The 12,367-nt window shown below is 43.8% G+C and overlaps 1 protein-coding gene across 2 annotated transcripts in view; it reads left to right on the top strand.

The window, feature by feature from the left end:
- Positions 1-12,367, top strand: part of EIF2B3 (eukaryotic translation initiation factor 2B subunit gamma) — a 128,835-nt gene that overhangs the window by 92,853 nt on the left and 23,615 nt on the right. For both annotated transcript variants that reach the window (XM_059374557.1, XM_059374556.1), the window contains exons 7-10: positions 1,712-1,839; positions 2,956-3,146; positions 5,659-5,736; positions 6,283-6,431. In XM_059374557.1, the coding sequence (XP_059230540.1) occupies positions 1,712-1,839; positions 2,956-3,146; positions 5,659-5,736; positions 6,283-6,431 (546 nt within the window). The remainder of the gene's footprint in view (positions 1-1,711; positions 1,840-2,955; positions 3,147-5,658; positions 5,737-6,282; positions 6,432-12,367) is intronic.

The following is a 12,367-nucleotide window of genomic DNA, read 5'->3' as shown; positions in this document are numbered from 1 at the left end:
TCCCAGGACCCTGGGATCATGACCTGAGCCAAAGGCAGAGGCTTAACCCACTGAGCCACCCAGGCGCCCCAAAACAAACATAAAAAGATTTTAAAAGGCATTGTTTAAGGGGTGCCTGAGTGGCTCTGTCAGGTAAGTGTCTGCCTTCAGCTCAGGTCATAATCCCAGGGTCCTGGGATAGAGTCCTGCATCAGGCTCCTTGCTCAGTGGAGAGCCCACTTCTCCCTCTTCCTGCCCCCCCCCCCGTTTGTGTGCTCACTAACTTTATCTCTGTGTCAAATAAATAAAAATAGAATCTTAAAAATAAATAAATAAAAGACGCTATAATATAAACAAACAATGTAAGATACTTAAGATTAATCTAACAAGATATGCAAGTCCTTTATAGAGACAATTTTTTAATGTTTTTAAACAACTTTTCGGGCGCCTGGGTGGCTCAGTGGGTTAAGCCGCTGCCTTCGGCCCAGGTCATGATCTCGGGGTCCTGGGATCGAGTCCCACATCGGGCTCTCTGCTCAGCAGGGGGCCTGCTTCCCTTCCTCTCTCTCTGTGATCTCTTCCCTTCCTCTCTCCTACTGTGATCTCTCTGTCAAATAAATAAATAAAATCTTAAAAAATAATAATAATAAAAAATAAAAAATAAAAAAAATAAACAACTTTTCTCAGGGCACCTGGGTGGCTCAGTCAGTTGAGCATTGACTCTTGGTTTCAGTTCAGGTCATGGTCCCAAGGTCGGGGGATCAAGGCCCAAGTGGGGAGTCTGCTTGAGTGGCTCTCTCTCTCTCTGCCCTTCCTCTCTAAAATAAATAGATAACTCCTTGAAAAAAAATAAACAACATTTTTCAAGACTGGAGCATTCTTCCTTCAAATAGGCTATTGCTGGTTAAGAGTCAAGGCAGCATGTTAAAATATACTCACACACAGAAACACATGTGCATATATACCATGTAAATTGGTTGTTGTAAGAGACTATTTTCTGTGGGTGCCTGGGTGGCTCTGTGGGTTAAGTGTCTGCTTTTTGCTCAGGTCATCATCCCAGGGTCTTAGGATCAAGCCCCAAGTTGGGCTCCCTGCTCAGTGGGGAGCCTGCTTCTCTCTCTCTCTCCCTCTGTCTCTCCCCTGGCTTGTGCTTGCTCTCTCTCTCAAATAAACAAGTGCTTACTTCAGCAGCACATATACTAAAATCAAATACATAAATAAAATATTAAAATATACATTCAAGGGGCGCCTGGGTGGCTCAGACAGTTAAGCATCTGCCTTCAGCTCAGGTCATGATCCTGGAGTCCTGGGATCAAGTCCCACATCCGGCTCCCTGCTCGGCAGGGAGTCTGCTTCTCCCTCTGACCTCTCCCCATCATGCTCTCTCTCTCTCATTCTCTCTCTCAAATAAATAAAATCTTTAAATATATATATATATATATATTTTTTTTTTTTTAAACTGTGTGTGTAGGGCGCCTGGGTGGCTCAGTGGGTTAAAGCCTCTGCCTTTGGCTCCGGTCATGATCCCTACACTACACTCCTACCTCCAGCTTGAAGTGATAGAGAACTTAGATCCTCCACTTCTCCAGAACTACCAAATCAGGCCACTTTTGATCTCTGTTAGTCCCAAGGTGGCATGACAGGAGGGAATTTGGCTTTTCCTTGGATGTAGAGTTTTTGACCCCATAGCATCCAGACAGATTTCTCATATTTGACCACTCTTTCTTCCTAGGTCAATCACTTCCATCCGGAGTGAACTAATTCCATACCTAATAAGAAAACAGTTCTCCTCAGCTTCCTCACAACAAGGACAAGAAGACAAAGAGGAGGATCTAAAGAAAAAGGAGCTCAAGTCGTTAGGTCAGTGCTTGGATTGCTGCAGTAATAGGGGTTAGCAGCACATTTGGAAAGAGTAGCTAGCCAACAAGACAACAGCTTCTTGTCTAACCACCAGACAAAACAAGGTAGCTGACACTATTCCCTGAGCTCTGCGTAGGCTTGCTCAAGCAGATTCTGTCATTGTGCTCTTCAAGGATTAGCTAATCATGCCTCAAGTCCATTCTCCGATTCATAGCCATGGTTTGGCTGTATTTCTCACCAGACTGATTTGAGTAAACTCTATTTCCTACTTCTCAGTTACCCTGTTCTCTAGGCTCTGGTCAGCCCCATTCCTGACTAAATTCAGCCTCTTCTATCAAGGGAAGAAGGGTGAAGGAGTATACTATTACAGTTCAAGCAGAGGCCAATCAGACTATCTCCTTTCTGGGATGTAGGGGAGAGGTCTGTCTTATTTGCTGTCATACCCCTGCCTAGTCCTTGGCCAGTCTTGGGTTCATAGTAGGTGTTCCAAAAAAGTAATTATCAAGTGAATAAATGGAGGCAGTATAACATGATGGTTAAGATACCAGGTCTTGGCATCAGACAGACCTCAGTTTGAAATCTCACTCTGCCACTTACTAGCTCTGTGACCTGAGGCAGGTTACTCAGTCTCCTGGGCCCCAGTTTTCTTATCATACAATAAAAGATCTCACATGTTTGTTTTAAGAATTGAAAAACTGGAGTCCAGATAACTCTGGCTTCAAGTCCTATACTATTTCTGTCATAACACAACTACTAGATATGGTCATAGAGGCTAGCAACACAAAGCCAACATGGCTGGTCGCTGAAGCCTGGACCCTTGCTTAATTTATGTAATGATTTACAAGAGTCCTCTATTTAATTGTCCTTAGTAGTATTTCATTATTGGTCAAACTTGGCTTTTAAGACCTCTTTTTAAAGCTTTTTTTTTTTTTATCATACAGTATTTCCAAAGTTCAGGAAAGCATGTTGCCTCTTTGAATTTAACTTCGTCTTTAAGGTTTTAACGGGATTTCCTTCAGGGTTCATGTTGTATGGGTAAGTTCCAAGGAGGGAGGTGTGAGCTATATCCTCTTTTGAAATGTGACTGAGTCTCTGTTTGCTCTGTTTATTCTGAAGACATTTTCAGTTTTATAAAAGAAGGCAATGCGCTGACCTTTGCTCCCTATGATGCCTGCTGGAATATCTGTCGAGGAGACAGGTGTGAAGACTTATCCAAATCACAGGTGCGCTGCTATGTCCATATCATGAAAGAGGGGCTCTGCTCTCGAGTAAGCACCCTGGGACTCTACATGGAAGCAAACAGGCAGGTAAGAGGAAGAGCTTAGAAGAGGAATCATGGGAGCTCCTGCCCTAAACAGACTGAGCCTTTGTCTTATTTCTTCATTAAGTACACAGTGACTTGTTCAGAATCCCTCTCATTCCCAAGGTTGAGCAAGACCTGGCATGTCAAGGGTACCATTGGGTTGGGCACTCAGGTGCAGCAAAAAGGAAAGTGGTGGGCCTAGTCCATATGGCTCCAAATAAGGGCTCAGATCCCTAATAAGGCTAACTTTTGGCCTCTGGATTTAGCACCTTTCTCCTGTTCTGGTCATGAGGAGATCTGCATTATTTCATAAACAAGCAGATAAATACTGTGTAATCATTACTGTGATGAAGCAAACATAGGCACAGAGAGGAGGCTTTCCTAAGAAGGTAAAGGAACAAAGTATAGGCAGATGGTAGAGCCTCGAAGAAGGAATGTCTATGAGAGGGAAGTGTCTGGAAATAGCATCAGAGAGCTAACCCCTCCTTTTAACCCTGAGGTTTGTGAGATACGGAGAATGAGCAGCTTCTATTGAAGGGGAAGCAGTGCTCTAAAAGATAAGTCACGTTTAGCTAAAGGGGGTTGGAGTGAGGAGACAGTGAAGATACTGAGGATGTAGGGGAGCTCTTTACGATGTAGCGGGCACAGGAGGAAGGCCTGAGGAGGGAGGGGTGAGGAGACCGTGAAATGGAAACCGGGCAGTAAAGGGTGGAGATGAGAAGAGGGCAAGTTAGGTGACTGAGGGAACTATCCTAGAGTGGCATGTGGGACAATGGAGATGAGAGGATGAAAAGATTAGCTCTGGACATGGTTTCCAGTAGAATTCTGTGAAAACGCTCAGTGCAGGTGTAAGCTGAGAAGTGAAGGGGGAAGGTGAAGTAGAATGATAATGGTTGAAAATCGGGATTGGAATGTAGTCCCTGAAGAAGACCTGGCTCAGAAATCTTGAGGACCCACACTGTATGATAGGTGTAGCCCCAGCCCCAGACCTCAAGCTGGCTTTGCCCTGGATTGGGCAAAGATCCAAGAGAATCCAAGCCAGAGACTTTATGAAAAATCATAACCAGTCCCACGTTTACCAAGGACAGTCCTCAATAAAGTTAGCCCGAGTTTAGGGTCAGAGTTGTTAGAAACCATCCTTAATTTGACTTTCAGGTCTCATTTCTCACTTCTGTGACTAGAGTTTGTCAGGCTCGTCTGCAAGCAAGACTAGGGATGAGTGCTCTGAAGTACCAGCCGGGCACTGTGTGGCAGAGAGGCCTGGAGAGGCTATGGTTGAAATGTTATGAAGGGAGGAGATCCCGGGGATAAGGGCTGAGCGATTAGCCTTCACTCTGCCAGTGCAGCCAGTCCTGGCACGGCGCCCCTCGGCCAGTGTGGCCCCCACACATAGCGCCCTGACCAGCACTCTGGCCATGCTGGAGAATGAAATAGGCACACTGCCTGTGCCTTCCTAATGGGTCCAGAGCTAAAAGTCTCCACATCTATACCTTTGCAGTTTTCTCGTACTGGAGAGAGTATAGTGTGAACACCTTCAACCTTTTATTTTGGCTAGTGAAGAACATGGATGACTTCTCAGGAACTGTCCTGATTGTAGAATTTGTCTGACATTGTTCCTACCTTCACTTTAGGCATGGCCACACTGTCTAGGAGGGGAGCAGTCTCCTGGAATGAGTATGGTCAGGACTCAGAATGCTTCTTGCCCTCAGTAGGCCTCTTGAGGAATGTGGCATTACTTTAAATATTTAAATTTATTTAAATGTATTTATAATAAATTATCTAAGTTTATTTGAATAGATAAATAAATCTAAATTTATTTAAATGTTTTTATTTTAATTTTAATTTATTAAATCAGGGAGGAGATGCTCAGCTAGGAAACTAAGGATAAGACCACTTAGAATTTACCACATATATAATCCTTGTGCTAGGGGCACCTGGGTGGCTCAGTCAGTTAAGTGGCTGCCTTTGGCTCAGGTCATGATCCCCAGGTCCTGGGATCGAGCCCCATGCTGGGCTCCCTTTTCAGCAGAAAGCCTGTTTCTCCCTCTTTCCTCTGACTGCCGCTCTGCTTACTTGTGCTCATTCTCTCTGTGTCAAATAAATAAATAAAATCTTCAAAAAATAAAAAATAATAATCCTTGTCCTAGGGGAAATAACAGCAGCCTCCTGCCCTGCCTCACCCAAACAGGAAAGCTGTGGCTGAAAACTCCCTGCTTCTCTAACTGGGCATTGAGTTCTTTTTTTTTTTTTTTTTTAAGATTTTATTTATTTGACACAGAGAGAGAGATCACAAGTAGACAGAGAGGCAGGCAGAGATCGAGGGGGAAGCAGGCTCTGTGCTGAGCAGAGAGCCCGATGTGGGGCTCGATCCCAGGACCCTAAGATCATGTCCTGAGCCAAAGGCAGAAGCTTAACCCTCTGAGCCACCCAGGCGCCCCATGGGCATTGAGTTCTACCTAAGATGCTTTGGGGTATTTTCTGGTCTTAACTTTGGTGACCAAACCTCTCTCCTTAAGGTGCCCAAATTGCTGTCTGTTCTCTGTCCAGAAGAATCACTGATTCATTCATCAGCCCAGATTGTCAGCAAACACCTGGTAAGTGCTAGCTTGGGCAGGGCGGGCATGGGACAGTCTCTGGGTGCACTGAGGTATATCCTTGAGAAGATGGATTGGGGTTCTTAAGCCTGAAACTCATTAGTCCTAGGGAAATCCCGACTGGACTCTAGTTAATAAAATACTACCTTCTAGCCCAGACACTCATGAAGCTGGACAGGTGCTGACCCCAGGCACACAAATTCTATAAGGAAGATCCATGATAGTCTTGGGACTCAGACACAGGAGCTTTCCATCTCTGTCCCTCTTCTCAACCTGATTTGAGCACTGTCTTCCAGAGAGCACATCTATGCACAAATGCATGAGTGTGTAAGTTTGAGTTGATCTCAGAGGTATTATATGACCTGTGGCCCTGAGAAATATGGTCACATGCTGGTGACCATGATGGGGTAGAGCAGAAGGATGATGGTCCCTCTGCTGACGTGTCTCTGGGGGAAGGTTGCATTGGACCCTAACTCAAAGGATCTGAGGGATTTGTTTGCAGTCGGTTGAGATGGATGGACAAGGTTTTATATTTGCCTTTTGCAGGTTGGAGTTGAGAGCCTCATTGGGCCAGATACGCAGGTTGGAGAGAAGTCATCCATTAAGCACTCAGTCATTGGTTCATCCTGTGTTATAGGAAATAGAGTGACTATCACCAGTTGCCTTCTCATGAACTCAGTCACCGTGGAGGAAGGGTATGTTTCCCCCCGTACCCACTTGAGGCTAGGGGCCTGGCATCTCTGGGAGGTTTGGGGAGCCAGCCCACCCTTGGAAAGGGCTCACCTTGAGGAAGGGAAGAAAAGGAAAGGTGAAGAAAAGAACAGTGCCTAGGCCCTTCGAGGCCTTGGGTTTCGGCTCCACAAAGACATGGTCTCAGAAAGCATTTCCAGCAACTTTCTCACACTTATGGTCCTGAGAGAGGCTGCCTCCTCTTGCTTTGGTATGCTGCTTGATGGGATGGCCACCACAGTGCACCACTGACAGTGCTGGAATGACACTTAACCAACGTCTAAGGGTCATCTTGCTTCTCTCGGTGTCCCAGAGCAGCCCTGAAGAAAGAAGGCAGAGGACCAAGAGGTGCAGTCATTTAAGCCACATACTATTTTTAAGGGAGAGCTTCTGTGTTACAAGTTGTGGAGAGTCTTCCCCCATTTTGAGACACTTTAGAGTATCTTAAAATCTTGGTTTATAAACAGCCTAAACTTGGAGTAAGACTTGAATGATGTTTAGTAAGATTGTTCCTCGGTATGGACCTCAGGTTTTTCCTGTATAAAATGCAAGCATAGGCAGTAAAAGAGAGGAAGGACCAAGGTAGTGGTCTTCGGACTTTTTAGAAAGTGAACTTTACTTTTTGTTAAGATAAATCTTATGCAGAAACTCAGTATTTAAAACTGATAAAAGCACAGCTGTTTGCAATACAGTGGGGAAGGGACACTTGTCCTTCTTAGAGGACGTGAAGCAGATCTATAAACAAATTTTGAAAAACACTAGACTCGATAAAGAACTGATTCTAAAGCCTTGATTCTAGCTCCGGAACCTGTCGATGTCTCTGTGCAGGAACGGACAGGAGAGAAGGTTAGAGAAGACTGCAAGTTCAGTGAAAGCCGAACTACCTCTCCTAGCTGCCAGTGAAGGGTTGAGGGAAAGGTTAAGCCTTTGCCCTTTAGGAAGAGTGACTCATGGAAGATAACAGACAGTATTGAGGGAGGAAGTACCGTAATTAAAAACCAAGAAAGTTGGAAACCACAGGGATATTGGCCACTAAGTTCTGTCCTCCCCCAAGCCCACTTCCCAACTTGATTCCCAAGCCCTGACAACCAGGCATAAAGCCATTAGTCAGGAAGTCTGGAAGAATCTTCTCTGGAGATTCTGACCAGCCCAAACAGAAAAATTTATTTACGTCAGAGATTTCTAACAGCCCACTCAAATCACCCTGCAGTGAAAATTAGGGATGACGAATTCCATTCATGTGCTTAGAGCTTCCAAGTAGCTTTTTTAGAATCCTCCCCTAAAGATGAAGAGATAAGCAAAGATTACCAGAGATCTAAAGAGAGCTTATCATGGAAGATCCACAAATCAAACAGAAAAAAGCTACTTAGAAGAAACAGACTCTGTAGGGAGAGAGAAATACTTTCAAACAACCTCTTATTTCAAAGAACAAAAAAAGAACTCTAGGAAATTAAAACTGTGATAACAAAAGGAAAACCCCAGTAAAAGAATTGGAAGATAAATGTCATATTTCCCAGAAAGTAGAGCAAAAAGATAAAGAGATGGAGCAGGGAAGAGAAAAGATAAGGAAATGAGAGGACCGGTTCAGGATATTTAACATCCGAATAGGAGTTCTGTAAAAAAAGAAAGCTCAGATTTCAGAGGAGGAAATTATTTAAGAAATAATATAGGGGGGCACCTGGGTGGCTCAGTGGGTTAAGCCTCTGCCTTCAGCTTAGGTCATGTTCTCAGGGTCCTGGGATCAAGCCCCCCATCAGGCTCTCTGCTCAGCAGGGAGCCTGCCCCCCCACCATGCCTGACTCTCTGCCTACTTGTGATCTCTCTATCTCTGTCAAATAAATAAATCTTAAAAAAAAAAAAAAAGAAAGAAAGAAAAAAGAATACAGGAAAATGTCTCACAAGTGAGAGATATGAATTTACAGAATGAAAAGGCCTACTAAGTGCCCAGTACAATGGGTAAAAACAAACCTCCATCATTTTGAAATTTCAGAACGCTGGAAAATAAAATGTGCTACGAACTTACAAAGAAAAAATAGTAAGTCCTATACAACCAATAAGGAACCAGAATGGCTTTGTTTTAGACTTACCAGTAGCAACAATGGAAACTGGAAAATACTAGAACAATACCTTCAAAATTCTGAAGGAAAACTAATTTCGACCTAGAATTCTATACCCCAGCAAAATGTTAAGTGTGACCATGGAAAAGGTCTCAAAAACTTTTCTAGATGTTTTCCACCAAAATGAGCAGTAGATGAAAGAGATAAGATACACGAGGTCCAACTCTTAAGAAAGGAGAAATTATCGTTGGACGATACTGAAGGCAGATCCAAGGATGGACAACTTTATAAACTGCCTGAAACATAAAGGGAGCAGTTAGCCCAGAGTGGAATCCACAGAGCACTTACCCAGGAAGATGAATGTGATAAAATACCAGATGCATATAAACATCTTGAAAGATTTAGACAACTGGCTGAAAGTTCGGTTTGAATTAGTAATAGCATAGAATACTATCTAACAAAAACAAAACAATTATGAACTGTTTAAAAAGTACACGAAAGGAAAAGGCATCATAGTTCACTATGTAACTCAACTGTGAAATAGAATTTATGTAGTCATAATAAACACTACAGACCAAAATTTTGCTGTAACAGTATTGAAAGGATGAGGGATAAGAAGGGAAAGGTGGAGCAGGGGCAGGAAAGGGAAGCTAAATCCTCATCTTCCATTGTGGGAAGTCTATTGATAATGCCTAAAACTAAAACATCAAGAACGATATTACGTAGCATGTTATTAGTGATACCTCTCTATCCCTCCCTAGAGATAGGGAGGTAAATACTGAAATACTCAGCATAACTAAGTCTAAAAGTTGTCTCTAGGGGGACGCCTGGGTGGCTCAGTCAGTTAAACATCTGTCTTTGGCTCCAGTCATGATCCCGGGGTCCTGGGATTGAGCCCAAATCAGGCTCCTTGCTCAGTGGGGAGCCTTGCTTCTTCCTCTGCTTCTTCCCCTGCTCATGCTTTCTCTCTTTCTCAAAGAAATAAAATCCATAAAAAATAAAAATAAAGCAAAAATTATTTCTGGGAAGAAGGAAATGAGTAGGGGAAAGAGAAGACTGCTGTATTTCATAATAAAACCTTCAGGGGCGCCTGGGTGGCTCAGTGTGTTAAAGCCTCTGCCTTTGGCTCAGGTCATGATCCCAGAGTGCCGGGATAGAGCCCCACATCGGGCTCTCTGCTCAGCGGGGAGCCTGCTTCCCTTCCTCTCTCTGCCTGCCTCTCTGCCTACCTATGATCTCTGTCTGTCAAATAAATAAATAAAATCTTAAAAAAAAAAAAAAAAAACTTCAGAAAGATTTGTTTTGATATATACATGCATTGGGGCACCTGGGTGGCTCAGTTGGTTAAGCATCTTACCAACTCAGGTCATGATCTCAGAGTCCTAGAATTGAGCCCCACATCCAGCTCCCCACTCAGCAGGGAGTCTGCTTCTTCCTTTCTCTCTCCCTTTCTCTGTCTCTCTCAAATAATTAAAGTAAGAAAAGAGACATGCATGCACATATCAATTTAATTGCCAAAAACAGGCCAGAATTTGATGGTACACTGCTCCCCGTGGCATGCTGATAAATTGTTAACAACCAGTTCTTTGAGGGAAAAATAAGTGGTCTGATCTATAACATTTGCCAGTTTCCGTGGTGTAAATTCTCCCACTTTGACCAGTGGTGTCAGCAGACTCTGAGCTGGGGAGAGATGCTAGCAGTCAGCAATCCCGAGCAGAGCAGTCGGGCTCCAGCGCATCACTGATGATAGAGAGCTGTCTCAAGTATTTCACTCTCTTGTCAAACACAGAGACCCACGGCAGGCTGAAGACTCTACATGAGTGCAGTGGTAGAAGTCTGTGCAGTCACAGAGGGAAAAGGATCAGGAAAAAATTAAGGAAATGATCCTTGATCTGAATCTTGAAAAATGATTAGACCCACCGGGTTGGAGAAAGGAATGTTCTAGATACATCGAGGGTGTAAAGTGTGAGACAGCATATCTTATTCCAGAAACATCTCTTCATTTTGATCTTAGCTTGAATTTCATCACTTAAGAGTCTTCTCTGACTACCCTATCAGATATCCTCTGTCCCAGGATGCCTGAGTGGCTCAGTCAGTTAAATGTCTCATTCTTGGTTTCAGCTCAGGTCATGAGATCAAGCCCCATGTTGGGTGCTGTGCTCCACTGCGGAGTCTGCTTGAAATCCTCCCTCCCGGGGGTGCCTGGGTGATTCAATGGGCTAAAGCCTCTGCCTTCGGCTCAGGTCATGGTCCCAGGGTCCTGGGATCGAGCCCCACATCAGGTTCTCTGCTCAGCGGGGACCCTGCTTCCTCCTCTCTCTCTGCCTGCCTCTCTGCCTGCTTGTGATCTCTGTCTGTCAAATAAATAAATTAAAAAAAAAAAAAAGAAAAGAAATCCTTCCTCCTTCTCCCTCTTCTTCCCTGGACATATGCACACACACTCTCTCTCTAAAATAAATAAATAAATCTTTAAAAAGAAGAAGAAGCAGCAGGAGCAGTCTATCCCAGTACTCTCTGTTACATCACCCTGTTTTATTTCCTTAGCATTATCACGGTCTGGCCTTATCTTGTTTACCTGGCTCTAACAAGTAAATGTTAGTTTGAAAATTCACGTTTCACTGTTACATCTTGAGAGCCTATAGGAGCTCAATAAAGATTTGTTACATGAAAGAATGGTAAATAATTCATAATCAAAATACAGAATTCAAAGAGGAATGGATAGATAGGAGACAAGGCTATACCAATGGCCAAGGACCAAATCATGGACTATCCACTACGACATTTAATAGGTAACAGTAACTTAAAAGTTTAAAGGAATAACATAATTAAATCCACATTTTATGAAGATCATCTTGGCTACACTGTGGAGGGTGGTGTGAGAAGGATAAGCATGAAGGCCAGAAGACTACTGAAAGAAATAGAAGTCCTAAATTAAGGCAGTAGCAGTGGCAATAGGGAAGAGAAATAATGAGTTGATTAAAAACTATAAAGCATGGTGATTGGCTGGATATGTGAGGTGAAAGAGAAATTAGGGAAAACTTCCAGATTTCTTGCCCAAGCAATACAGTTTCTGGTGTGCTATTCACTCAGATAGAAATCAGCAGAGGATTTGCAGGGTGGGAAGCAGGGAAATGATGAGTTCCATTTGGGATAAGTTGAGTTCCTGGCAGGCGGCCTTGACGTGCAGGAATGGAGCTTGGGAAAGAAGTCTGTGTTTGAAGTACAGGTTTGGGAGAGCGGTGGGCACAGAGATGGTAACCGAAGCTGTGGGAGTAGAGATCACCCAGGGAGATTGCGTGGCCTTAAAAGAAACCAAGACCTTGGGGAACATCAACAATTTCAGGCACAAGAAAAGGAATCTAAGGAGACTGACGAGGAAGGAATCTAAGGGGTAAGGGAGAGGACAGTTGGGGTAGGTGAAGCCCAGGTTGGGGAAACGAGATAGACAGTGGTGTACTCACTGAGATGAGAAAGGGTGAGGGAGGAGCAGATTTGTGGGAATGAAAGGCCGGTGTGGGACACATGAAGTTGGAAGTACCTGTAGGACATCTAAGTATGTGGAAGTATTCAGTAGCCAGCTTATGACTGGAGGTTAGAAGAAGAGGTCAGACCCACAGACCTCTTCCTGAACCATTGTGATGTTTTCTAACTTCTTTTGCTGTCTCTATTTCTCTTATTCTTCCAAATCTGCCCTTCCGCCATTCCTCTTACGGATTAGAACTTCTTTGGAGTCAGACTGCCAGACCGAATCCTGGATCTGTCATTTACTGGTCACTTAGGGAATTGACTTTACGTCTTTGTGCCTGATTTTCTCACTGTAAAATGGAGTGAAAACTGAACTACCT

The sequence above is a fragment of the Mustela nigripes genome, chromosome 14 (assembly GCF_022355385.1).
Source record: "Mustela nigripes isolate SB6536 chromosome 14, MUSNIG.SB6536, whole genome shotgun sequence".
In the NCBI taxonomy this organism is placed as follows: Eukaryota; Metazoa; Chordata; class Mammalia; order Carnivora; family Mustelidae; genus Mustela; species Mustela nigripes.
The sequence above is the reverse complement of the archived record's forward strand: the minus strand, read 5'-3'. Positions and strand labels throughout refer to the sequence as shown.